This window comes from Salvelinus alpinus, chromosome 12 (genome assembly GCF_045679555.1).
Source record: "Salvelinus alpinus chromosome 12, SLU_Salpinus.1, whole genome shotgun sequence".
In the NCBI taxonomy this organism is placed as follows: domain Eukaryota; kingdom Metazoa; phylum Chordata; class Actinopteri; order Salmoniformes; family Salmonidae; genus Salvelinus; species Salvelinus alpinus.
Window position 1 is genome coordinate 58514958 of NC_092097.1, and position 27590 is coordinate 58542547.

Genomic DNA, 27590 nt, shown 5'->3' on the forward strand with positions numbered 1-27590 from the left:
GTCGCTAGGGTCCTAATAACAGCTGTTATTTCAGATTTATTTGCTACGCATTCAAACAATTTACAATTGTAAAATGCAATCCATGCAAATGGTACAAGATTAGGGTCAGATAATATTATAAAGCAATCTAGAATAAGGCTAATCTGGGTGTTTTAAAACCATTAAAAAACATTTAAAATGTATAATATAAGTAATTTGACATGTTTGGAGTTTTATTCAGCATTAATTTGAATTATGAAATCCCTAATCCAACACAATCATTATCATGGCATGTATTTTGAGTTATTGGACATGTGCTGTTGTTAACATTAGGCCTATAGATGACAATTTGATTTAGATAACTTTTCAATTATAACATTGTGAGGCTTCTCCCAGCGCTGTTTTGCCATGACAGCTGAGGTGTATTCATTCCGTCAATTTTGTTTCAAAACGTTTCTTAAACAGAAGCAAACGGGACGAAATGGGGAGGGACTAACCTGAATTTGCCTTAAGAACCAAACAGAAGCAAAAATAATGAAACGTGGCGGGATATACCTGAATTTGTCCAATAGAAAACTCTTGTTTGCGTTTTCCGTTGAAGTAAATGATTTCTGTTGTAAAAAACGCTTTGCAACAGAATCGGCGTAATGATTACACCCCTGCGCCACAGATAGAACAACGAGCCGGATGTTTCACCAGATGTATAAATGTAAAGCATCCGGTTGGTGTTTCCACTCACTACTAAATATGCTGATGAGAGGAAGCCCAGTGGCGGGCCGAACCCAACAGGCTGAACCCAATGAGGTAGGCTGACGGCGATGTCGGAGAGTCGGAAATGGCGGCGGGTAGTGCAATGAAATTGAGGAAATGGGGAACAAGTTGGTGAAGCAACAGCTGTGATGGAATGTGAACAATATGGGTGTCAGTTCTGATGGAGAAAAGGTTGGAGAGCAACATCTGTGATGGAATGTGACACGAGCCTATGTAACAGTATAACTTTAAACCGTCCCCTCGCCCCGACACGGGCGCGAACCAGGGACCCTCTGCACACATCAACAACTGACACCCACGAAGCGTCATTACCCATCGCTCCACAAAAGCAGCGGCCCTTGCAGAGCAAGGGGCAACACTACTTCTAGGTTTCAGAGCAAGTGACGTAACTGATTGAAACGCTACAAGCGCGTACCCGCTAACTAGCTAGCCATTTCACATCCGTTACACCTACCAGACAAGCTAAATAACTTCTATGCTCGATTCGAGGCAAGCAACACTGAAGCGTGCATGAGAGCATCAGCTCTTCCGGACGACTGTGTGATCACGCTCTCCGTAGCCGATCTGAGTAAGATCTTTAAACAGGTCAACATTCACAAGGCCGCAGGGCCAGACGGATTACCAGGACGTGTACTCCGAGCATGTGCCGACCAACTGGCAAATCAAATCAAATCAAACTTGATTTGTCACATGCGCAGTGTAGACTTTACCATGAAATGCTTACTTACAAGCCCTTAACCAACAGTGCAGTTCAAGAAGAGTTAAGAAAATATTGACCAAGTAGACTAAAATAAAAAGTAATAATAAAAAGTAACACAATAAGAATAACAATAACGAGGCTATTTACAGGGGGCACCGGTACCGAGTCAGTGTGCGGGGGTACAGGTTAGTGGTAATTTGTACATGTAGGTAGGGGTGAAGTGACTATGCATAGATAATAAACATCGAGTAGCAGCAGTGTGCAAAAGGGAGGGGGAGGGGTTAATGTAAATTGTCCAGTGGCGATTTTATTAATTGTTCAGCAGTCTTATGGCTTGGGGGTAGAAGCTGTTGAGGAGCCTTTTGGTCCTAGACTTGGCGCTCCGGTACCGCTTGCTGTGCGGTAGCAAAGAAAACAGTCTATAACTTGGATGACTGGAGTCTCTGCCAATTTTATGGGCTTTCCTCTGACACCACCTATTATATACAGTTGCTACTCAATGTGAAGGAAATAAAATATGTTTAGAATGGGACCTGTAGCTGCTCAATGTGAAGGAAATAAAATATGTTTAGAATGGGACCTGTAGCTGCCCAATGGGAAGGAATGTGGGAGAAATGTGAAGGTTAAGTGCTGTAATTGTGGGGGGAACATAAGTGCAGTATTTTGTGGATGCCAGGTGTAGAGAGAGGCTCAGAGATATAGAATGAGTCATGATGTATCGTATGCAGAGGCTGTAAAACTGATTGGTAGAACTACAGTATGGACTGATGGATCTTCCATGGCTGCTCCTGTAGTAAGTGGACCTGCTGTCAGACTGATGGAGCTTCCATGGCTGCTCCTGTAGTAAGTGGACCTGCTGTCAGACTGATGGAGCTTCCATGGCTGCTCCTGTAGTAAGTGGACCTGCTGTCAGACTGATGGAGCTTCCATGGCTGCTCCTGTAGTAAGTGGACCTGCTGTCAGACTGATGGAGCTTCCATGGCTGCTCCTGTAGTAAGTGGACCTGCTGTCAGACTGATGGAGCTTCCATGGCTGCTCCTGTAGTAAGTGGACCTGCTGTCAGACTGATGGAGCTTCCATGGCTGCTCCTGTAGTAAGTGGACCTGCTGTCAGACTGATGGAGCTTCCATGGCTGCTCCTGTAGTAAGTGGACCTGCTGTCAGACTGATGGAGCTTCCATGGCTGCTCCTGTAGTAAGTGGACCTGCTGTCAGACTGACGGAGCTTCCATGGCTGCTCCTGTAGTAAGTGGACATACTGTCAGGACTAGTGCTTCTGATGGTCCTGGCATGGTTTGGAGGCCTGTTCAGAAATCTGGTGCTCATGAATGTAGGCTGTCAAAGGACACTTTGATAATGAATAAAGTTGACTTCATAGCCTTTATTGGTAAGGTTGTGGAAAGCAGAAATGCCAGGTTGAAGGTTATTGTGGAGACGGCAAAAGAGATATTGGGGGTAACAGATGTTACTGTTGAAATGGTTGTTGACATGCCGAACAATCCTATGGGTGGATTAGTTACAATGACGGCCTACCAAAGGGCAAAAGGCCTCCAGCAGGGACGGGGGCTGGGATTTAAAAAAAATATATATATATATATAAATGTAGGACAAAATACACATCACGACAAGAGAGACAACACTACATAAAGAGAGACCTAAGACAACAACATAGCAAGGTAGCAACACATGGCAACACAACATGACAACAACATGGTAGCAACACAACATGGTAGCAGCACAAAACATGATACAAACATAATTGGGCACAGACAACAGCACAAAGGGCAAGAAGGTAGAGACAGCAATACATCACACAAAGCAGCCACAACTGTCAGTAAGAGTGTCCATGATTGAGTCTTTGAATGAAGAGATTGAGATAAAACTGTCCAATTTGAGTGAGTACCATCATACCTTAAAGCTAAAACCATGGTACATTTCCATGATTCAGATCTATAGCATGGTATAAATTCTGCAGTACCATGATAGTACCATTTTGTAAGGGTATACTCTCACCAACTCAACAATCCCCAACCTCTTCTCCACCCAACCTGACACCATATATGGATCAGACAAAATGCAAGGATCCATTCTCTCCACAAATCTCACTCACACTTGACCAGAATCACCCTTTCCCTCCCCGATACGTAAGCTTATTAAATATCAGTGATACTATCAAGAGCAATCCTAAGGGTGGAGGGTTTCAGTATGATATAGATAGAGGTTAATGGGGTTGGGGAAGGGTGTGGTAGACATTAGTAGGGATTTATTTGGTTAATAATTACATTTTCCATGGTGGTATAGAATTGGGCAGATCATTATTGATCGTACATTCCAGCACAGTAGGTGGCGGCATGCACTTAAACGATAGTTTGCGGACCGCCATAATATCATAGAAGAAGAAGAAGAACCCCACTGGCTGGATCCACAATTCATGTCCACTGTGTGGTGTTGAAAGAATATGGCAGACAACAGGAAGAATGTGGAACATATTATGATTAAATATGGAGTGGGGGATTGCACAAGCCTTCTGGAAGATCTGGTGAAGGAGAAGATGGCGGATAAGGAGAAAAGGAGAAAAGTGGAAGATGTTTTGAGGGAATATGAAAGGAGGATCACACAGAACTTTTGAAAGAGCTAGAGGAGGAAAGTGAATGTGAAAAGAGTGAGTGAATGTGAAGAGAGTGAGGGTGCATTAATTATGATGGCAGGTACAGTGATGACCGCAGCGAAGGATCTGAGTGTAGAGGGAAACGGTGTGGTGGCAGGTACAGTGATGACCGCTGAGAAGGAGCTGAGTGTAGAGGGAAACGGTGTGGTGGCAGGTACAGTGATGACCGCTGAGAAGGAGCTGAGTGTAGAGGGAAACGGTGTGGTGGCAGGTACAGTGATGACCGCTGAGAAGGAGCTGAGTGTAGAGGGAAGCGGTGTGGTGGCAGGTACAGTGATGACCGCTGAGAAGGAGCTGAGTGTAGAGGGAAACGGTGTGGTGGCAGGTACAGTGATGACCGCTGAGAAGGAGCTGAGTGTAGAGGGAAACGGTGTGGTGGCAGGTACAGTGATGACCGCTGAGAAGGAGCTGAGTGTAGAGGGAAACGGTGTGGTGGCAGGTACAGTGATGACCGCTGAGAAGGAGCTGAGTGTAGAGGGAAACGGTGTGGTGGCAGGTACAGTGATGACCGCTGAGAAGGAGCTGAGTGTAGAGGGAAGCGGTGTGGTGGCAGGTACAGTGATGACCGCTGAGAAGGAGCTGAGTGTAGAGGGAAACGGTGTGGTGGCAGGTACAGTGATGACCGCTGAGAAGGAGCTGAGTGTAGAGGGAAACGGTGTGGTGGCAGGTACAGTGATGACCGCTGAGAAGGAGCTGAGTGTAGAGGGAAGCGGTGTGGTGGCAGGTACAGTGATGACCGCTGAGAAGGAGCTGAGTGTAGAGGGAAGCGGTGTGGTGGCAGGTACAGTGATGACCGCTGAGAAGGAGCTAAGTGTAGAGGGAAACGGTGTGGTGGCAGGTACAGTGATGACCGCTGAGAAGGAGCTGAGTGTAGAGGGAAACGGTGTGGTGGCAGGTACAGTGATGACCGCTGAGAAGGAGCTGAGTGTAGAGGGAAGCGGTGTGGTGGCAGGTACAGTGATGACCGCTGAGAAGGAGCTGAGTGTAGAGGGAAACGGTGTGGTGGCAGGTACAGTGATGACCGCTGAGAAGGAGCTGAGTGTAGAGGGAAGCGGTGTGGTGGCAGGTACAGTGATGACCGCTGAGAAGGAGCTGAGTGTAGAGGGAAGCGGTGTGGTGGCAGGTACAGTGATGACCACAGCGAAGGAGCTGAGTGTAGAGGGAAACGGTGTGGTGGCAGGTACAGTGATGACCGCTGAGAAGGAGCTGAGTGTAGAGGGAAACGGTGTGGTGGCAGGTACAGTGATGACCGCTGAGAAGGAGCTGAGTGTAGAGGGAAGCGGTGTGGTGGCAGGTACAGTGATGACCGCTGAGAAGGATCTGAGTGTAGAGGGAAACGGTGTGGTGGCAGGTACAGTGATGACCGCTGAGAAGGAGCTGAGTGTAGAGGGAAACGGTGTGGTGGCAGGTACAGTGATGACCGCTGAGAAGGAGCTGAGTGTAGAGGGAAGCTTTGTGGTGAGAACCGCTGAGCTCAGAGATGGGACCTGACTAGAGTATTGATGTAGTACCTGGTGGAGAAGAGGTTGGGGATTGTTGAGTTGGTGAGAGTATACCCTTACAAAATGGTACTACCATGGTACTGCATAATTTATACCATGCTATAGATCTGAATCATGGAAATGTACCATGGTTTTAGCTTTAAGGTATGATGGTACTCACTCAAATTGGACAGTTTTATCTCAATCTCTTCATTCAAAGACTCAATCATGGATACTCTTACTGACAGTTGTGGCTGCTTTGTGTGATGTATTGCTGTCTCTACCTTCTTGCCCTTTGTGCTGTTGTCTGTGCCCAATTATGTTTGTATCATGTTTTGTGCTGCTACCATGTTGTGTTGCTACCATGTTGGTGTCATGTTGTGTTGCCATGTGTTGCAGCCATGCTATGTTGTTGTCTTAGGTTTCTCTTTATGTAGTGTTGTGTTGTCTCTAATCCCAACCCCCGTCCCTGCTGGAGGCCTTTTGCCCTTTGGTAGGCCGTCATTGTAAATAATAATTTGTTCTTAACTGACTTGCCTAGTTAAATAAAGGTTAAATATAAAAAATAAATAAAATAAAGTAAATAATACCATGGTATTGCCTCATCATTCATGGTAGATGTGGATCATGGAAATAGCATGGTTCTAACCTGCATTATACATTCTACCATGGTAAGGCACAATTATAATACATGGTACCAATAATAATCATATGGTACCATCTTTATTAATTGTGCGTTACCGTAGTACAATGGCAGTATAATGCATTAAATAAATAAGCCCCCCAAGGTCAAAAGAGGTTGGTTGGTATTAAATTGATGGATTTATATACCAGTATGGGCAAGTTTCTGAAAAGTCAGAGGCAGGCTACTATTGTTGATCCTAATTTGTCTGTAACATCAAAGAAAAGGGGAAATAGTTGCTGTGAAAAAGGGGTATACTTTCTGTATTAATAGTAACGTTTTTTGCTCATGTTTGGGTTCCCCGTGTTGATAACCTGAAATGTGGGAGAATGTGAGATATATGGTAGCCTAATCTTTGTCATTTTGTAATAATTTACAATATTGATAGTCAAGGGGTGTTGCGCTTGTTTCGGCCGGCAGAGGGAGCCGCTCGCTCCAGTGGTTGCTTCACGCGTCTCACTCGACAATGGCTCGCGTGCTAACCTGCCTAGTCAGTGAGTCAGTTGAACTGGATTGCCAAGCCAACTAAAAACTAAATATTTTAAACGTTGTCATTACGGTGAGCGAGTTATAAAGCATAGGATATTACACCAAGTTAGGCAGAGTGTAATGCTATGATTGTTGTTATTTCTTAATAATGTTTTCATAGTTCAATTCATTTATAAAAGTATGTTAGCATAGAAGCTAACGTCGACTAAAATTAGCTCCAGTCAAGCTAGCCTGTCGTAGTCATGGCGACAGAACCAACGAACGTTCACAGTGTAAACAAAGGGAAGCATTGTAACTTGCTGTTTTTAGGGATATGTTGAGAATTATATGATGAACATGTATCTATTAGATAAGATAGTGAATAGTAAAAAAAAAAATAGTATAAAAATAATATGTTGGCAATTTACAATTGTATAAGAGTAGCCAAGTCAGTTGAATGAGAGAGAACCAACTGAGAACTGTATTGAGGAGAGAAGCACCATATAAACTATTTTAAATCGTCAAGGTTTCAGTCTTCATTCATTCTTCTCACCATACCCTATCCAGATCCCAATGTTTAAGAGGGTACACTACACTACTAGACCGTGTGTTGTGGTTTTTCACTATGTGATAAAGGGGTTTAAGAGGGTACTAGGCCTAAGCTTTGCCATTGCAGAGCTAGTAGTCAATGTTGCATTATGTGAGTACCATAAATTACTACGTTTTTGGTCACTTTATCTGAAAAACGGTGGGACACAGACCATCATAATACATTGTAAAGAAATACCATGCTTTCATGTTTCACTACATGATGGCAGTACAAAGCAATGGTATATTTTTCCCCAAAAAATGTTTTGGTCACTACCATGGCAGGAAAATAACATGGTATTACCATGGTCGTTTTTTCATTGTTCCACCATTGTACATTTTTGTAAGGGATAACTCGAAGTGGATTAGTGATGATTTATTGTGTTTCTTCAGTCCAGAGGGAGTGGGCGCTCTGGATCATGTGATTAGGGACAAGAAATTACTTGCTTTTCTCTCCAGAGCAGGAAGCCATTGAACGGTGTGATGATGGGGTGCCATTAAGTGTTGAGGAGGATCAGTTAAAATTGAAGATTCCCAGTGTCTGTGATGCCCACCGTTTGGTGCGACGGAGATCCGGTGGAGAGCATGGGGAAACGGAGAAGACATTGTCTACCCTGCTGAGTTTTGATGTAGAGTCTTTGCCAGATAAGGTCAAGGTAGGAAGTGTAAGTTATCTCTTGAGAGTGTTTGTTCATAAATTACTACAGTGCTTTAGGTGTCAAGGTTATGGGCATGTTGCAGCAGTGTGTAGGAGGGAGTGTACTAGATGTGAGAAGTGTGCAGGAGGGCATGAGACAAAGAAATGTGTAGTATCGGTGGAGAAAGTTGTGTGTCTTAGCTGTGGGGGTGCCCATGAGACTGGAATGTCCGGTGAGAGAGGCAGGTTGAGGTTGCCAAGGTTAGAGTAGTACAGAAAGTGTTGTATGCCAAAGCAGTGAAAAGAGTGGTAGAGGAAGATGGGACAGGGTGAGGGATCCTGAGAGGATTCCTGTGAGTAGGCAGAGATCAAGAGACAGTGATGGGAAGAATATGTGCTTCAGCAAGCTGGGCTTTTTAGCATTTATAGCCATGGTTGTTAATTGTACTGTAGAAATGGATCGGAAGTCACAGAAAATAGAGGTTGTGGTGGCAATGGCATAAAAGTTCTTAGGGTTATGAGGATTTACTGCAGAACAGCTGCAGGGGGTGTTGAGTGGTAGTCTTCTGTCCTCTCAGACCGCTGGTCTGGAGTCGAATTAGATAGGGTTAAATAGTGGAACAAATTTGATGTAGGTAGGCCGTGACTGGCCGCACACTCCAGTAAAGTAGGTGGCGGTGTATGCACCTAAAAGTTGGATGCAATCAATTCCTAAAGAAGAAGAAGAAGCCCAGGTGCCGGCAGTGGGAGAAGATGGAGCGAGATTCTGCACATTTTCTTATTAATGAAACATTTGATTTCAATACAGTTTTCTGTTCCCAAAACTAGAATCTGTTACGAACAGTGGACTGCGTTTTGTAGACTTTACCCTTTCCCAAAGTTTCTAAAAACGGAGATGTTTAGAAGGAGTGCATGGGCGAATTGAGTTATTGCACACGCGCATTTCAGAGTAGGCATTCCCTAACAGAAATATGCAAATACATGATAGAACGCGCCAATACGATCTCGCTAGCTCATGCTTGGCTCTCCCCATCTCCTTGCTTGTTCTGCCCAGTCTACATTGGGTTAGTTATAAAAAATCTTTGCCTGTACTCCTGCCTTGTCTTCTCTGGCTTTGCTCCTCCAACCCAAAGGGTTGCCAAAGGCAGTTTAACAAAGTACTGAGTAAAGGGTCTGAATACTTATGTACATGTGATATTTCTGTTTTTAATTTTTAATTTGCAAAAAAAATTCCTAAAACCTGTTTTTGCTTTTTCATTATGGGGTATTGTATGTATTTCTGCTGTTTTGCTGTTTATGCTTATTTAAATATTACCAGCTTTTCTGCTGTATCCCTGTTAATGCTTATTTAAATATCTCCACTTTTCTAACTCTACATTTTCATTCTTAATGTTGTATATTAAACAAAACAATTGAATAGCATAAATATATCCTTCTGTTTTCATAAAAAAATGAGTTTTCAATTATTTCCATTTGTTTAACAATGTGTGGTTTGCATAATAATACAGACAGCAGTACTGTGGAGCTTCATTGGAAGTGTTTTTGACAGGTATTTTATGACATTAACAACAAAACAAATACATCATATAGCAAGTGAAAGATATGGTGAACAAAGTACTATGATATCCTTACTGTCAGTACTGTAGATAACATCAGAAACAGATGTCTTCAACTAGCAGGTTCTGTATAGTCACCGTATCTGAAGGCCAAGACTCAATCAGATCAAATACTAACCGACATGCCACCAGAGGTCTCTTCACAGTCCCCAAGTCCAGAACAGACTATGGGAGACGTACAGTACTACATAGAGCCATGACTACATGGAACGCTATTCCACATCAAATAACTCATGCAAGCAGTAAAATTAGATTTAAAAAACAGATACAAATACACCTTATGGAACAGCAGGGACTGTGAAGCAACACAAACATAGGCACAGACACATGCATACACACACACACGATAACATATGCACTATACACACACGTACACATGGATTTTGTGTTGTAGTTATGTGGTAGTAGAGTAGGGGCCTGAGGGCACACACTTAATGTGTTGTGAAATCTGTTGTGAATGTATAACTGCCTTAATTTTGCTGGACCCCAGGAAGAGTAGCTGCTGCCATGGCAGGAACTAATGGGTATCCATAATAAATACAAATATAAACCGGGCCAAGCTTCCTGCCGTCCAGGACCTCTATACTAGGCGGTGTCAGAGGAAGGCCTAAAAATTGTCAAAGAATCCAGCCACCCAAGTCCTAGACTGTTCTCTCTGCCACCGCATGGCAAGCGGTACCAGAGCGCCATGTCTAGGTCCAAAATGGCTCTTTAACAACTTCTACCCCCAAGCCATTAGACTGCTGAACAGTTACTGAAATGGCTACCCGGAGTCTTTGCATTCACCCCCTTTTTTAAGCTGCTGCTACTCGCTGTTTATTATCTATGCATAGACAATTTACCCCTACCTACATGTACATATTACCTCAACTACCTCAACTAACCTGTACCCCCGCACATTGACTCTGTATCTATACCTCCTGTATATAGCCTCGTTATGGTTATTTTATTGTGTTACTTTTTTAAATACTTAATTTTTTTTTTTGATGTAAATATTTTCTTACTTAAAAAATACTGCATTGTTGGTTACGGGCTTGTAAGTAAGCATTTCATGGTAAGGTCTACGTTGTATTCGGTGCATGTAACAAATACAATTTGATTTGATTTGATAGCCGACACCCGCATAGCTGATGTTTTGGTGGTGTTGGAGGTGGAACTGCATTGGAGCTGTCAAATCGGTGAGCAGCTGCTCTTGTGATCAATGTGGGGATTTGATTAATCTGGCCCGGGCGCCTGTTTTGCACCGATTGAAAGTTGATTGCATTCATTCTGGGACCCAGGCTGCCTCCCGGGAGTGAGCCAGGTGCCCCGATCAAAGCCCACGGCAAAGACGGCTCAAAACAAAAATGAAGTAAATAATTAAATTAATTATTGGAGGAGAAAGTGATTGCTTTTGATAAAAATGCCTTATCTGCCTTCCCAATGAAAACCAGTTTGAAAATTCAATCCTACATTTATATTTTATGTTAAATAGATGTATGTTTCTGGATGATGCACCATGCTGCCTTGTTGACTGAGTGGTGCAGATTACTGTTCCATTTGAGAAGGGCTCTCCTCCCTCATTTCTTTTGCCCGTTGACGTCACGGGCCATAGACCGGTGCCCCACGGCTCAGCATTACCAAATCCTCCCATTGTCACGAAGCCACACCCGTGCCACTTGCGTTAGAAGTTCAGAAGGAGAAAATGTAGGCTATATAGAAATAATGACGCTCAAATTGAAAATCATGAAACTAAATAATGAGGATTTCTAACATCCTAATGGAGGTGTAGATTACATCTCACATTACAGTGTTGGAAATTGTAAACAAGACTGCATGAGATATATCTCAATTGACTCTGTGCAGCAAATGACAATGTCTGCTTTAGGTATAATGCCGGGAGCCGTTGTGGATTTGACAGCTCTAATGCAGTTCCACCTTCAACACCGTCAAAACATCAGCTAAAGCGGATCTGATTGAAGTGGACCTGAAGGTTCTAATGAGAATACTGTAGTTAGAGAAAATAAATCAACAGTTCTATAACTTCTCTTAACAGAGGCGTAGTAAGGAACATGACAGATATATATGGATATACACTATATATACAAAAGTATGTAGACACCCCTTCAAATTAGTGGATTTGGCTATTTCAGCCACACCCGTTGCTGACAGGTGTATAAAATCGAGCACACAGCCATGCAATCTCCATAGACAAACATTGGCAGTAGAATGGCCTTACTGAAGAGCTCAGTGACTTTGAACGTGGCACCGTCATAGGATGCCACCTTTCCAACAAGTCAGTTCGTCAAATTTCTGTCCTGCTAGAGCTGTCCCGGTCAACTGTAAGTGCTGTTATTGTGAAGTGGAAACGTCTAGGAGCAATAATGGCAATAACGGAAGTGATAGGCCACACGAACTCACAGAACGGGACTGCAAAGTGCTGAAGGGCATAAAAATTGTCTGTCCTCAGTTGCAACACTCACTACCGAATTCCAAATTGTCTCTGGAAGCAACGTCAGCACAATAACTATTAGTCGGGAGCTTCATGAAATGTGTTTCCATGGCCGAGCAGCCGCACACAAGCCTAAGATCACCATGCGCAATGCCAAGCGTCGGCTGGAGTGTTGTGAAGCTCGCCGCCAATGGACTCTGGAGCAGTGGAAACGCGTTCTCTGGAGTGATGAATCACGCTTCACCACCTGGCAGATTAATCTGGGTTTGGCGGATGCCAGGAGAACGCTATCTGCCCCAATGCATACTTCCAACTGTAAAGTTTGGTGGATGAGGTATAATGGTCTGGGGCTGTTTTTCATGTTTCGGGTCTCTTAGTTCTAGAGAAGGGAAAGCTTAATGCTACAGCATATAATGACATTTTAAATGATTCTGTGCGTCTAAGTTTGTGGCAACAGTTTGGGGAAGGCCTTTTCCTGTTTCAGCATGACAATACACCCGTGCACAAAGCGAGGTCCATACAGAAATGATTTGTCGATGACGGTGTGGAAGAACTTGACTAGCCTGCACAGAGCCCTGATCTCAACCCCATCGAACACCTTTGGGATGAATTGGAACGCCGACTGCGAGCCAGGCCTAATCGCCCAACATCAGTGCCCGACCTCACTAATGCTCTTATGGCTGAATGGAAGCAAGTCCCTGCAGCAATGGTCCAACATCTAGTGGAAAGCCTTCCCAGAAGAGTGGAGGCTGTTATAGCAGCAAAGGGGGAACCAACTCCATATTAATGTCCATGATGTTGGAATGAGATGTTTGATGAGCAGATGTCTACATCCTTTTGGTCAGGTAGTGTAGATAATACTGTACATTATGGTCTGACCAGGAACCAACTGTAGTTACTGAAGCTCCCCTGGGCGCTGACGTGAGGAGGCTTGGACCCTGGCATGGGGAACATCTCAATTGCATACTCCGTGCGTCCTCTCTCGTCTCCTTCTCAAAACCTATTTGAGGAAAAGGTCAGAGGGGAGGGACCTCTGGGTTTGTCAATCAATGGGTTTTGAGAAGGAGACGAGGAGAGAGGACGCAAGGAGTATACCATTTAAATGTTTCCCATGCCAGGGTCCAAGCCTCCTCACCTCACCACTCAGGGGAACTTCAGTAACTACTAGGGTTGTTCAGTAACTACTAGGGTTGTTGATGGACTGTGTTCTCTCCAGAGGGTTGCTGAGGGACTGTGTTCTCTCCAGAGGGTTGTTGAGGGACTGTGTTCTCCCCAGAGGGTTGCTGAGGGACTGCGTTCTCTCCAGAGGGTTGTTGAGGGACTGTGTTCTCTCCAGAGGGTTGCTGAGGGACTGTGTTCTCTCCAGAGGGTTGTTGAGGGACTGAGTTCTCTCCAGAGGGTTGTTGAGGGACTGAGTTCTCTCCAGAGGGTTGCTGAGGGACTGTGTTCTCTCCAGAGGGTTGTTGAGGGACTGAGTTCTCTCCAGAGGGTTGTTGAGGGACTGTGTTCTCTCCAGAGGGTTGTTGATGGACTGTATTCTCTCCAGAGGGTTGCTGAGGGAATGAGTTCTCTCCAGAGGGTTGTTGAGGGACTGTGTTCTCTCCAGAGGGTCGCTGAGGGAATGAGTTCTCTCCAGAGGGTTGCTGAGGAACTGTGTTCTCTCCAGAGGGTTGTTGAGGGAATGTGTTCTCTCCAGAGGGTTGTTGAGGGACTGTGTTCTCTCCAGAGGGTTGTTGACGGACTGTGTTCTCTCCAGAGGGTTGCTGAGGGACTGTGTTCTCTCCAGAGCGTTGCTGAGGGACTGTGTTCTCTCCAGAGGGTTGTTGAGGGACTGTGTTCTCTCCAGAGGGTTGCTGAGGGACTGTGTTCTCTCCAGAGGGTTGTTGAGGGACTGTGTTCTCTCCAGAGGGTTGCTGAGGGACTGTGTTCTCTCCAGAGGGTTGCTGAGGGAATGAGTTCTCTCCAGAGGGTCGCTGAGGGACTGTGTTCTCTCCAGAGGGTTGTTGAGGGACTGTGTTCTCTCCAGAGGGTTGTTGAGGGACTGTGTTCTCTCCAGAGGGTTGCTGAGGGACTGTGTTCTCTCCAGAGGGTTGTTGAGGGACTGTGTTCTCTCCAGAGGGTTGCTGAGGGAATGAGTTCTCTCCAGAGGGTTGCTGAGGGAATGAGTTCTCTCCAGAGGGTTGCTGAGGGACTTTGTTCTCTCCAGAGGGTTGCTGAGGGACTGTGTTCTCTCCAGAGGGTTGCTGAGGGACTGTGTTCTCTCCAGAGGGTTGTTGAGGGACTGTGTTCTCTCCAGAGGGTTGCTGAGGGACTGTGTTCTCTCCAGAGGGTTGCTGAGGGAATGAGTTCTCTCCAGAGGGTTGCTGAGGGAATGAGTTCTCTCCAGAGGGTTGCTGAGGGACCGTGTTCTCTCCAGAGGGTTGCTGAGGGACTGTGTTCTCTCCAGAGGGTTGTTGAGGGACTGTGTTCTCTCCAGAGGGTTGCTGAGGGACTGTGTTCTCAGGACCTCACAGGCAGCCAGCTCGTGGTACAGAGCATTCAGCACCTCCAGAATGTGGGCTTTCCCTGAGAGAGAGGAGATAGATGGTTTATATCTATGTTATTGGTTAAAGAGACTCTGTCTGAGAGAGAGGGGAGATAAAACATCCATCTATCTCTCCTAAGGCAGTCTCTTTAACCAATCAAATATACAGTACCAGTCAAATGTTTGGACACACCTACTCATTCAAGGGTTCATTTTTTATTTGTACTATTTTCTACATTGTAGAATAATAGTGAAGACATCAAAACTATGAAATAACACATATGGAATCATATAGCAACCAAAAAAGTGTTAAACAAATCCACATTTATTTTATATTTTCTATTCTTCAAAGTAGCCACCCTTTACCTTGATGACAGCTTTGCACGCTCTTGGCATTCTCTCAACCAGCTTCATGAGGTAGTCACTTGGAATGCATTTCAATGAACAGGTGTGCCTTGTTAAAAGTTAATTTGTGGAATTTTTTTCCTTAATGCGTTTGAGCCAATCAGATGTGTGACAAGGTAGGCGTGGTATACAGAAGATAGCCCTATTTGGTAAAAGATCAAGTCCATATTATGGCAAGAACAGCTCAAATAAGCAAAGAGAAATTACTCCATCATTACTTTAAGACATGAAGGTCAGTCAATCCGGAGAATTTCAAGAACTTTGAACGTTTCTTCAAGTGCAGTCGCAAAAACCATCAAGCACTATGATGAAACTGGCTCTCATGAGGACCGCCACAGGAAAGGAAGACCCAGAGTTACCTCTGCTGCCGAGGCTGTGTTCATTAGAGTTACCAGCCTCAGAAATTGCAGCCCAAATAAATGCTTCACAGAGAAAGTAACAGACACATTTCAACATCAACTGTTCAGAGAAGACTGCATAAATCATGGCCTTCATGGTCGAATTGCTGCAAAGAAACCACTATGTAAGGACATTAATAAGAAGAAGGGACTTGCTTGGGCCAAGAAACACTAGCAATGGACATTAGACCGGTGGAAATCTGTCCTTTGGTCTGATGAGTCCAGATTTGAGATTTTTGGTTCCAACCGCTGTGTCTTTGTGAGACGCAGAGTAGGTGAACGGATGATCTCTACGTGTGGTTCCCACCTTGAAGCATGGAGGAGGTGGTGTGATGATGTGTGGGTGCTTTGCTGGTGACACTGTCTGTCATTTATTTAGAATTCAAGGCACACTTAACCAGCATGGCTACCACAGCATTCTGCAGAGATACGCCATCGCATCTGGTTTGCGCTTAGTGGGACTATCATTTGTTTTTCAACAGGACAGTGACCCAACACACCTCCAGGCTGTGTAAGGGCTATTTGACCAAGAAGGAGAGTGATGGAGTGCTGTGTCAGATGACCTGGCCTCCACAATCACCTGACCTCAACCCAATTGACATGGTTTGGGATGAGTTGGACCGCAGAGTGAAGGAACAGCAGCCAACAAGTGTTCAGTTTAGAACATCTACATAAGTTCAGCAATTGCATTCTTCTCATATTACTCTGTAGGCTACTCAGTATCAGAAGAGTGCCATCCTCCTCCATCTCCCGTGTGGCGCAGCGGTTTAAGGCACTGCATCTCAGTGCTTTAGGCCTCACTACTGACGCCTTCTAATCCAGGCCGTATCACAACCGGCTGTGATTGGGAGTCCCATATGGCGGTGCACAATTGGCCCAGCGTCGTCCGGGTTTGGCCGGTGTAGACCGTCATTGTAAATAAGAATTTGTTCTTAACTGACTTGCCTAGTTAAATAAAGGTTAAATAAAAAATAAAAACATCTGCCTGTAGCTATTGAACTCTGCCTGCTGGACCCATGAGGCAAAATGTCATATCCAGGATGCAGTGTCATGCACTCAAAACTTCCTCCACACTTCCTGTCACCTGACCCAGAGAGCTGTGCATGTTAGTGTGTTAGACAGAACCTCACCCAGAGAGCTGTGCATGTCAGTGTGTTAGACAGAACCTCACCCAGAGAGCTGTGCATGTCAGTGTGTTAGACAGAACCTCACCCAGAGAGCTGTGCATGTCAGTGTGTTAGACAGAACCTCACCCAGAGAGCTGTACATGTCAGTGTGGTTAGACAGAACCTCACCCAGAGAGCTGTACATGTCAGTTTGTTAGACAGAACCTCACCCAGAGAGCTGTACATGTCAGTTTGTTAGACAGAACCTCACCCAGAGAGCTGTACATGTCAGTTTGTTAGACAGAACCTCACCCAGAGAGCTGTACATGTCAGTTTGTTAGACAGACAGAACCTCACCCAGAGAGCTGTGCATGTCAGTTTGTTAGACAGAACCTCACCCAGAGAGCTGTACATGTCAGTGTGGTTAGACAGAACCTCACCCAGAGAGCTGTACATGTCAGTTTGTTAGACAGAACCTCACCCAGAGAGCTGTACATGTCAGTTTGTTAGACAGACAGAACCTCACCCAGAGAGCTGTACATGTCAGTGTGTTAGACAGAACCTCACCCAGAGAGCTGTGCATGTCAGTGTTTTAGACAGAACCTCACCCAGAGAGCTGTACATGTCAGTTTGTTAGACAGAACCTCACCCAGAGAGCTGTACATGTCAGTTTGTTAGATAGCCAAATCCTTAGATTTGGGCAAATAGACCCTAGAAATATAAATGTCATTTTAGTTCTGGTTTGTTCGCTGAAGTTGTACTCTACACGCAACTGATTTTAATTTGTTAGGTAAAGCCCGCTGACTGAAGAGCGCAGGCATTCTACTTGCAGTAGTTGATTTCATTTCCACAGTAACATTATGAAACATTGCAAGGCAACGCAGAACGAGTGTCTTATGAAACACATTCCAGAAACCGGCTCTTGCTATCTTGCCATAACTGATTTGACAGAAATATTAGATAGATTGGATAGCCAACTTCAGCTATCAACAAGCTATGTAACTAGCTGCTGTCAGCTTGGCTAAACACAAGGTCAGGACAGGCTTTAGCCTACACATAGAACTGAATTAGCTTTCCTCCACCTCAGACTGGTTGAGTATCTGGAGCATTAGCATTCATTAGCTATCAACAAGCTATGTAACTAGCTGCTGTCAGCTTGGCTAAACACAAGGTCAGGACAGGCTTTAGCCTACACATAGAACTGAATTAGCTTTCCTCCACCTCAGACTGGTTGAGTATCTGGAGCATTAGCATTTGTGGATTCGATTACAGGCTCAAAATGGCCAGAAACAAAGTACTTTCTTCTGAAACTCGTCAGTCTATTCTTGTTCTGAGAAATGAAGGCTATTCCATGTGAGAAATTGCTGAGAAATAGAAGATCTCGTGCAACGCTGTGTACTACATCTTTCACAGAACAGAGCAAACTGGCCCTAACCAGAAAGAGGAGTGCGGGGCCCGGGTGTACAACTGAGCAAGAGGACAAGTACATTTCAGTGTCTAGTTTGAGAAACGGACACCTCACAAGTCCTCAATTGGCAGCTTCATTAAATAGTACCCGCAAAACACCAGTCACAACGTCAACAGTGAAGAGGCGACACCGGGATGCTGGCCTTCTAGGCAGAGTTGCAAAGAAAAAGCCATATCTCAGACTGGCCAATAAAAAGAAAAGATTAAGATGGGCAAAAGAACACAGACACTGGACAGAGGAACTCTGGTAGTAGTTGTAGGTTATTATAGACTACCTGGTAGTAGTTGTAGGTTATTATAGACTACCTGGTAGTAGTTGTAGGTTATTATAGACTACCTGGTAGTAGTTGTAGGTTATTATAGACTACCTGGTAGTAGTTGTAGGTTATTATAGACTACCTGGTAGTAGTTGTAGGTTATTATACACTACCTGGTAGTAGTTGTAGGTTATTATAGACTACCTGGTAGTAGTTGTAGGTTATTATACACTACCTGGTAGTAGTTGTAGGTTATTATACACTACCTGGTAGTAGTTGTAGGTTATTATAGACTACCTGGTAGTAGTTGTAGGTTATTATAGACTACCTGGTAGTAGTTGTAGGTTATTATAGACTACCTGGTAGTAGTTGTAGGTTATTATAGACTACCTGGTAGTAGTTGTAGGTTATTATACACTACCTGGTAGTAGTTGTAGGTTATTATACACTACCTGGTAGTAGTTGTAGGTTATTATACACTACCTGGTAGTAGTTGTAGGTTATTATACACTACCTGGTAGTAGTTGTAGGTTATTATAGACTACCTGGTAGTAGTTGTAGGTTATTATACACTACCTGGTAGTAGTTGTGGGTTATTATACACTACCTGGTAGTAGTTGTAGGTTATTATAGACTACCTGGTAGTAGTTGTAGGTTATTATAGACTACCTGGTAGGAGTTGTAGGTTATTATACACTACCTGGTAGTAGTTGTAGGTTATTATACACTACCTGGTAGTAGTTGTAGGTTATTATAGACTACCTGGTAGTAGTTGTAGGTTGTTATACACTACCTGGTAGTAGTTGTAGGTTATTATACACTACCTGGTAGTAGTTGTAGGTTATTATGGACTACCTGGTAGTAGTTGTAGGTTATTATAGACTACCTGGTAGTAGTTGTAGGTTATTATAGACTACCTGGTAGTAGTTGTAGGTTATTATAGACTACCTGGTAGTAGTTGTAGGTTATTATAGACTACCTGGTAGTAGTTGTAGGTTGTTATACACTACCTGGTAGTAGTTGTAGGTTATTATACACTACCTGGTAGTAGTTGTAGGTTATTATAGACTACCTGGTAGTAGTTGTAGGTTATTATGGACTACCTGGTAGTAGTTGTAGGTTATTATAGACTACCTGGTAGTAGTTGTAGGTTGTTATACAGTACCCAAGACCAGTCTGAGTTAATTTGGGGTTCTATTTAATCCGTATCGCTGAAATGTTACAATTTAAAGGGAATTTGTGATTGAGCCGATATGCATCATTTCCCGTGAATGCAGTCTACCCTAATGCTGGAACATTTTCTTTAAATGTCAATCAGGCTACAATGCAGAACTTCAGTTTTACAGATTGAATTGAGTCCCAGTAGAAAATGTGCCCAACTAGCCCGGGTGCCCAAAAAGTTATGGTCTACTGGTCTGGCTGGCCAGTAGGTTCCATCTAGGTTCCATCTGTGGTATAGTCACTACAGTATAACTCATGTTACTACATCATGGTCACCACCTGATTTCAAAGTGAAGTACTACTCTGCGTTGAGGGCTATGGTATAGTAACTACTACTCACCATGTTGTGGGTCGCTGCAGGACTCCAAGGTGCTTAGTAAGATCTTCCCCAGGGAGCTTCGGGACACGTTGAGGTCTCTGAGCTGGTGGAGGAGCTGGAGAACATCCAGCAACTTCTCCTCCACTAGGGACAGACACACCTATAGGACCAACACAACAATAAAATAGATGATATGTATGATGGACAGAAACATATCAATATGTTATAACAACAATAGATAACAAGCCTGTATAAAGCTTGTATACTAGACCTGTCTCCTCAGCTTATATATATATAGTACCAGTCAAAAGTTTGGACACACCTAGTCATTCCAGGGTTTTTCTTTATTGTGTCTTTGTGAGACGCAGAGTAGGTGAAAGGATGATCTCTGCATGTGTCGTTCCCACCGTGAACCATGGAGGGGGAGGTGTGATGGTGTGGGGGAGCTTTGCTGGTGACACTGTGGGTGATTTATTTAGAATTCAAGGCACACTTAACCAGCATGGCTACCACAGCATTATGCAGCGATATGCCATACCATCTGGTTTGCACTTAGAGGGACTATCATTTGATTTTCAACAGGACAATGACCCAACACACTTCCAGGCTGTCTAAGGGCTATTTGACCAAGAAGGAGAGTAATGAAGTGCTGCATCAGATGACCTGGCCTCCACAATCACCTGACCTCAACCCAATTGAGATGGTTTGGGATGACTTGGACCGCAGAGTGAAGGAAAAGCAGCCAACAAGTGTTCAGCATATGAGGGAACTCCTTCAAGACTGTTGGAAAAGCATTCCAGGTGAAGCTGGTTGAGAGAATACCAAGAGTGTGCAAACCTGTCATGAAGGCAAAGGGTGGCTACTTTGAAGAATATAAAATATAAAATGTATTTTGATTTGTTTAACACTTTTTTTGGTTACTATATTTGATTTTATTTATTTCACCTTTATTTAACCAGGTATGCTAGTTGAGAACAAGTTCTCATTTGCAACTGCGACATATACAACAACACAGAGTTACACATGGAATAAACAAACATACAATCAATAATACAGTAGAAAAATCTATATACAGCATGTGCAAATGAGGTAGGATAAGAGAGGTAAAGCAATAAATAGGCCATGGTGGCGAAGTAATTACAATATAGCAATTAAACACTGGAATGGTAGATGTGCAGAAGATGAATGTTCAAGTAGAGATACTGGTGTGCAAAGGAGCAAGATAAATAAATAAATACAGTATGGGGAGGAGGTAGATTGGATGGGCTATTTACAGATGAGCTATATACAGGTGCAGTGAACTGTGCGCTGCTCTGACAGCTGGTGCTTAAAGCTAGTGAGGGAGGTAAGAGTCTCCAGCTTCAGAGATTTTTGCAGTTCGTTCCAGTCATTGGCAGCAGAGAACTGGAAGGAGAGGCGGCCAAAGGAAGAATTGGCTTTGGGGGTGACCAGTGAGATATACCTGCTGGAGCGCGTGCTACGTGTGGGTGCTGCTATTGTGACCAGTGAGCTGAGATAAGGCGGGGCTTTACCTAGCAGAGACTTGTAGATGACCTGGAGCCAGTGGGTTTGGCGACTAGTATGAAGCGAGGGCTAGCCAACGGGAGCATACAGGTCGCAGTGGTGGGTAGTATATGGGGCTTTGGTGACAAAATAGATGGCAATGTGATATATATATATATATACATTTTTTTTACCTTTATTTAACTAGGCAAGTCAGTTAAGAACAAATTCTTATTTTCAATGACAGCCTAGGAACATTGGGTTAACTGCCTTGTTCAGGGGCAGAATGACAGATTATTTTTCCTTGTCTGCTCGGGGATTTGATCTTGCAACCTTTCGGTTACTAGTCCAACGCTCTAACCACTAGGCTACCTGCCACCCCAGGTAGCTCTATATAGACTGCATCCAATTTGTTGAGTAGAGTGTTGGAGGCTATTTTGTAAATGACATCGCCGAAGTCGAGGATCGGTAGGTCAGTTTTACGAGGGCTATTTGGCAGCATGAGTGAAGGATGCTTTGTTGCGAAATAGGAAGCCGATTCTAGATTACATTTTGGATTGGAGATGTTTAATGTGAGTCTGGAAGGAGAGTTTGCAGTCTAACCAGACACCTATGTATTTGTAGTTGTCCACATATTCTGGGGTGGCAGCGTAGCCTAGTGGTTAGAGTGTTGGACTAGTAACCAAAAGGTTGCAAGATCAAATCCCTGAGCTGACAAGGTAAAAATCTGTTGTTCTGCTCCTGAAGAAGCAGAACAACAGACAGACCCTCCTGACCCACTGTTCCTAGGCTGTCATTGAAAAAAAGAATTTGTTCTTAACTGACTTGCCTAGTTAAATAAAGGTAATATTCTAAGTCAGAACTGTCCAGAGTAGTGATGCTGGACGGGCAGGCAGGTACGTTAAGCGAACGGTTTAAGAGCATGCATTTAGTTTTACTTGCATTTAAGAGCAGTTGGAGGCCACGGAAGGAGAGTTGTATGGCATTGAAGCTCGTCTGGAGGTTAGTTAACACAGTGTCCAAAGAAGGGCCAGAGGTATACAGAATGGTGTCGTCTGCGTAGAGGTGGATCAAAGAATCCCCAGCAGCGAGAGCAACATCGTTGATGTATACAGAGAAGAGAGTTGGCCCGAGAATTAAACCCTGTGGCACCCCCATAGAGACTGCCAGAGGTCCGGACAACAGGCCCTCCGATTTGACATACTGAACTCTATCTGAGTAGTAGTTGGTGAACCAAGCGAGGCAATCATTTGAGAAACCAAGGCTGTTGAGTCTGCCAATAAGAATGTTGTGATTGACAGAGTCGAAAGCCTTAGCCAGGTTGATGAATACGGCTGCACAGTAATGTCTCTTATCGATGGTGGTTATGATATTGTTTAGGACCTTGAACGTGGCTGAGGTGCACCCATGACCAGCTCTGAAATCAGATTGCATAGCGGAGAAGGTACGGTGAGATTCGAAGTGGTCGGTAATCTGTTTGTTAACTTGGCTTTCAAAGACCTTAGAAAGGCATGGTAGAATAGATATAGGTCTGTAGTAGTTTGGGTCTAGAGTGTCTCCCCCTTTGAAGAGGGGGATGACCGCAGCAGCTTTCCAATCTATGGGAATCTCAGACGATACGAAAGAGAGGTTGAACAGGCTAGTAATAGGGGTTGCAACAATTTCAGCAGATCATTTTAGAAAGAGAGGGTCCAGATTGTCTAGCCCGGCTGATTTGTAGGGTTCCAGATTTTGCAGCTCTTTCAGAACATCAGCTATCTGGATTTGGGTGAAGGAGAAATGGGGGAGGCTTGGGCGAGTTGCTGTGAGGAGCGCAAGGCTGTTGACCGGGGTTGGGGTAGCCAGATGGAAAGCATGGCCAGCCGTAGAAAAATGCTTATTGAAATTCTCAATTATTGTGGATTTTATGGTAGTGACAGTGTTTCCTAGCCTCAGTGCAGTGGGCAGCTGGGAGGAGGTGCTCTTATTCTCCATGGACTTCACAGTGTCCCAGAACTTTTTAGCATTTGTACTACAGGATGCAATTTTCTGTTTGAAAAAGCTAGCCTTAGCTTTCCTAACTGCCTGTGTATATTGATTCCTAACTTCCCTGAAAAGTTGCATATCACGGGGGCTATTCGATGCTAATGCAGAACGCCACAGGATGTTTTTGTGCTGGTCAAGGGCAGACAGGTCTGGAGTGAACCAAGGGCTATATCTATTCCTGGTTTTTAAAATTTTTAATGGAGCATGCTTATTTAAGATGGTGAGGAAGGCACTTTTAAAGAATAACCAGGCATCCTCTACTGACGGGATAAGGTCAATGTCATTCCAGGATACCCCGGCCAGGTCAATTAGAAAGGCCTGTTCGCTGAAGTGTTTTAGGGAGCGTTTGACATTGATGAGGGGTGATCGTTTGACCGCAGACCCATTACAGATGCAGGCAATGAGGTAGTGATCGCTAAGATCCTGTTTGAAGACAGCAGAGGTGTATTTAGAGGGCAGGTTGGTCAAGATCATATCTATGAGGGTGCCCGTGTTTACAGATTTGGGGTTGTACCTGGTAGGTTCATTGATAATTTGTGTGAGATTGAGGGCATCTAGCTTAGATTGTAGGACGGCCAGGGTGTTAAGCATGTCCCAGTTTAGGTCACCTAACAGCATGAGCTCTGAAGATAGATTTTGGGCAATCAATTCACATATGGTGTCCAGGGCACAGCTGGGGGCAGAAGGTGGTCTGTAACAAGTGGCAACTGTGAGAGACTTGTTTCTGGAAATGTAGATTTTTAGAAGTAGAAGCTCGAATTGTTTGGGCACAGACTTGGATAGTATGACAGAACTCTGCAGGCTATCTCTGCAGTCGATTGCAACTCTGCCCCCTTTGGCAGTTCTATCTTGTCGGAAAATGTTATAGTTAGGGATGGAAATTTCAGGATTTTTGGTGGCCTTCCTAAGCCAGGATTCAGACACGGCTAGGACAACCAGGTTGGCAGAGTGTGCTAAAGCAGTGAATAAAACAAACTTAGGGAGGAGGCTTCTAATGTTAACATGCATGAAACCAAGGCTTTTACGGTTACAGAAGTTAACAAATGAGAGCTCCTGGGGAATGGGAGTGGAGCTAGGTGATACAGGGCCTGGATTGACCTCTACATCACCAGAGGAACAGAGGAGGAGTAGGATAAGGGTATGGCTAAAGGCTATAAGAACTGGTCGTCTAGTTTGTTCAGAACAGAGAGTAAAAGGAGCAGGTTTCTGGGTGCAGAAGAACAGATTCAAGGCATAATGTACAGACAAGGGTATGGTAGGATGTGAATACAGTGGAGGTAAACCTAGGCATTGAGTGACGATGAGAGAGGTTTTGTCTCTAGAGACATCATTTAAACCAGGTGAGGTCACCACATGTGTGGGAGGTGAAACAAAAGGGCTAGCTAAGGCATATTGAGCAGGGCTGGAGGCTCTACAGTGAAATAAGACAATAATCCCTAACCAAAACAACAATGGAGAAGGCATACTGACATTAGGGAGGTGATCAAGGGACCAGTGGGTAGCTAGGCGAGCTGGAGACACGGCGATTCAGACAGCTAGCGGGCCGGGGATAGCAGGCTAGCAGATGGGCGTTAGGGGGACGTCGCGATGCCCCCTCGGACGGTTACGTCGGCAGACAAGTCCTTACGCACCACTGCACTTTGTATACCAGGGTTGGCTGTCCTTCTCTAGTCACTCGTAGGCTCAGTCACGGTATACTTTTATTTATAAAGGATTTTGGGTTTACTACCTTTTTATTTGGGCATTTTTATTGTTCAGAAATGTGGTGGGTACTCTCTTCGTTCGCTGGACTTTATCCTGCTAACTGTTCCAAATGTCCGAACTGAATTTGGTAAAAGGGATTTTATGTACTCTGCGCCATCGTCTTGGAACGCCTTACAAAATACTTTTAAACTGGAAGAACTTGTCCCGATTGGTATTTTTAAATCACTGATGAATGATCTTGAGACTGATTCCCTGACGTGTCAATGTTTTTAATTTGCTGTTTTAGATTTTTATCATACTCTTGTGAATTCTATGGTTTTTACTAGATTACTTGTAGTTTTTCATGTTGTTTGTCTGTAGTTTTTTGTAATGACTTGGTGCTGCCTATCTTGGCCAGGACGCTCTTGAAAAAGAGATTTTACATCTCAATGAGCCCTTCCTGGTTAAATAAAGGTTAAATAAAAAAACTTCAAAAACTGATGGATCGGCAGGGCTCCGTGTAGGCAGTCAAAGGGTCCAGGCCAATTGGCAAAATAGGTATTGTAGCCCAAGAAATTGGCTGATGGACTTCTTCAGCTAACAGTCCGATATGCTCTAGACAGCTAGCGGGCCCCGGCTAGCAGGCTAGCGGATGGGCCTTCAGGGGACGTCGCGACGGAGGAGCCTGTTGAAACCCCTCGGGCGGATTATGTCGGTAGTCCAGTCGTGATGGATCGGCGGGGCTCCGTATCGGCAATAAAAGGGGTCCAGGTCAATTGGCAAAATAGGTATTGTAGCCCAAGGAGTGGCTGATGAACCTCTTCAGCTACCCGGGAGATGGGCCTAGCACGAGGCTAGTTCCAGGGTAACTGGTACTTGCTTCGGTAAATTACTATTGTAGCTGGAAATATTTTTAATGGAATATCTACATAGGCGTACAGAGGCCCATTATCAGCAACCATCACTCCTGTGTTCCAATGGCACGTTGTGTTAACTTATACAAGTTTATCATTTTAAAAGGCTAATTGATCATTAGAAAACCCTTTTGCAATGATGTTAGCACAGCTGAAAACTTTAGTGCTCATTAAAGAAGCAATAAAACTGGCCTTCTTTAGACTCGTTGAGTATCTGGGGCATCAGCATTTGTAGGTTCGATTACAGGCTCAAAATGGCCAGAGAGAAAGTACTTTCTTCTGAAACTCGTCAGTCTAGAGGACAAGTACATTAGAGTGTCTACACCTCATAAGTCCTCAGCTGGCAGCTTCATTAAATAGTACCCGCAAAATAACGTCAATAGTGAAGAGGCGACTCTGGGATGCTGGCCGGTAGTGTATATACAGAGCAGAGGCGACTCTGGGATGCTGGCCGGTAGTGTATATACAGAGCAGAGGCGACTCTGGGATGCTGGCCGGTAGTGTATATACAGAGCAGAGGCGACTCTGGGATGCTGGCCGGTAGTGTATATACAGAGCAGAGGCGACTCTGGGATGCTGGCCGGTAGTGTATATACAGAGCAGAGGCGACTCTGGGATGCTGGCCGGTAGTGTATATACAGAGCAGAGGCGACTCTGGGATGCTGGCCGGTAGTGTATATACAGAGCAGAGGCGACTCTGGGATGCTGGCCGGTAGTGTATATACAGAGCAGAGGCGACTCTGGGATGCTGGCCGGTAGTGTATATACAGAGCAGAGGCGACTCTGGGATGCTGGCCGGTAGTGTATATACAGAGCAGAGGCGACTCTGGGATGCTGGCCGGTAGTGTATATACAGAGCAGAGGCGACTCTGGGATGCTGGCCGGTAGTGTATATACAGAGCAGAGGCGACTCTGGGATGCTGGCCGGTAGTGTATATACAGAGCAGAGGCGACTCTGGGATGCTGGCCGGTAGTGTATATACAGAGCAGAGGCGACTCTGGGATGCTGGCCGGTAGTGTATATACAGAGCAGAGGCGACTCTGGGATGCTGGCCGGTAGTGTATATACAGAGCAGAGGCGACTCTGGGATGCTGGCCGGTAGTGTATATACAGAGCAGAGGCGACTCTGGGATGCTGGCCGGTAGTGTATATACAGAGCAGAGGCGACTCTGGGATGCTGGCCGGTAGTGTATATACAGAGCAGAGGCGACTCTGGGATGCTGGCCGGTAGTGTATATACAGAGCAGAGGCGACTCTGGGATGCTGGCCGGTAGTGTATATACAGAGCAGAGGCGACTCTGGGATGCTGGCCGGTAGTGTATATACAGAGCAGAGGCGACTCTGGGATGCTGGCCGGTAGTGTATATACAGAGCAGAGGCGACTCTGGGATGCTGGCCGGTAGTGTATATACAGAGCAGAGGCGACTCTGGGATGCTGGCCGGTAGTGTATATACAGAGCAGAGGCGACTCTGGGATGCTGGCCGGTAGTGTATATACAGAGCAGAGGCGACTCTGGGATGCTGGCCGGTAGTGTATATACAGAGCAGAGGCGACTCTGGGATGCTGGCCGGTAGTGTATATACAGAGCAGAGGCGACTCTGGGATGCTGGCCGGTAGTGTATATACAGAGCAGAGGCGACTCTGGGATGCTGGCCGGTAGTGTATATACAGAGCAGAGGCGACTCTGGGATGCTGGCCGGTAGTGTATATACAGAGCAGAGGCGACTCTGGGATGCTGGCCGGTAGT

General features: G+C 44.8%; 1 protein-coding gene across 1 annotated transcript in view; it reads right to left on the reverse strand.

The window, feature by feature from the left end:
* Positions 1 to 9509: 9509 nt before the first annotated feature.
* Positions 9510 to 27590, reverse strand: part of efcc1 (EF-hand and coiled-coil domain containing 1) — a 50692-nt gene continuing 32611 nt past the window's right edge. The window contains exons 8-9 of the mRNA XM_071336956.1: positions 19738 to 19876; positions 9510 to 14584 (exon numbers count right to left, since the gene is read on the reverse strand). Coding sequence (XP_071193057.1) covers positions 13194 to 14584; positions 19738 to 19876 — 1530 coding nt within the window. The 3' untranslated portion in view covers positions 9510 to 13193. The remainder of the gene's footprint in view (positions 14585 to 19737; positions 19877 to 27590) is intronic.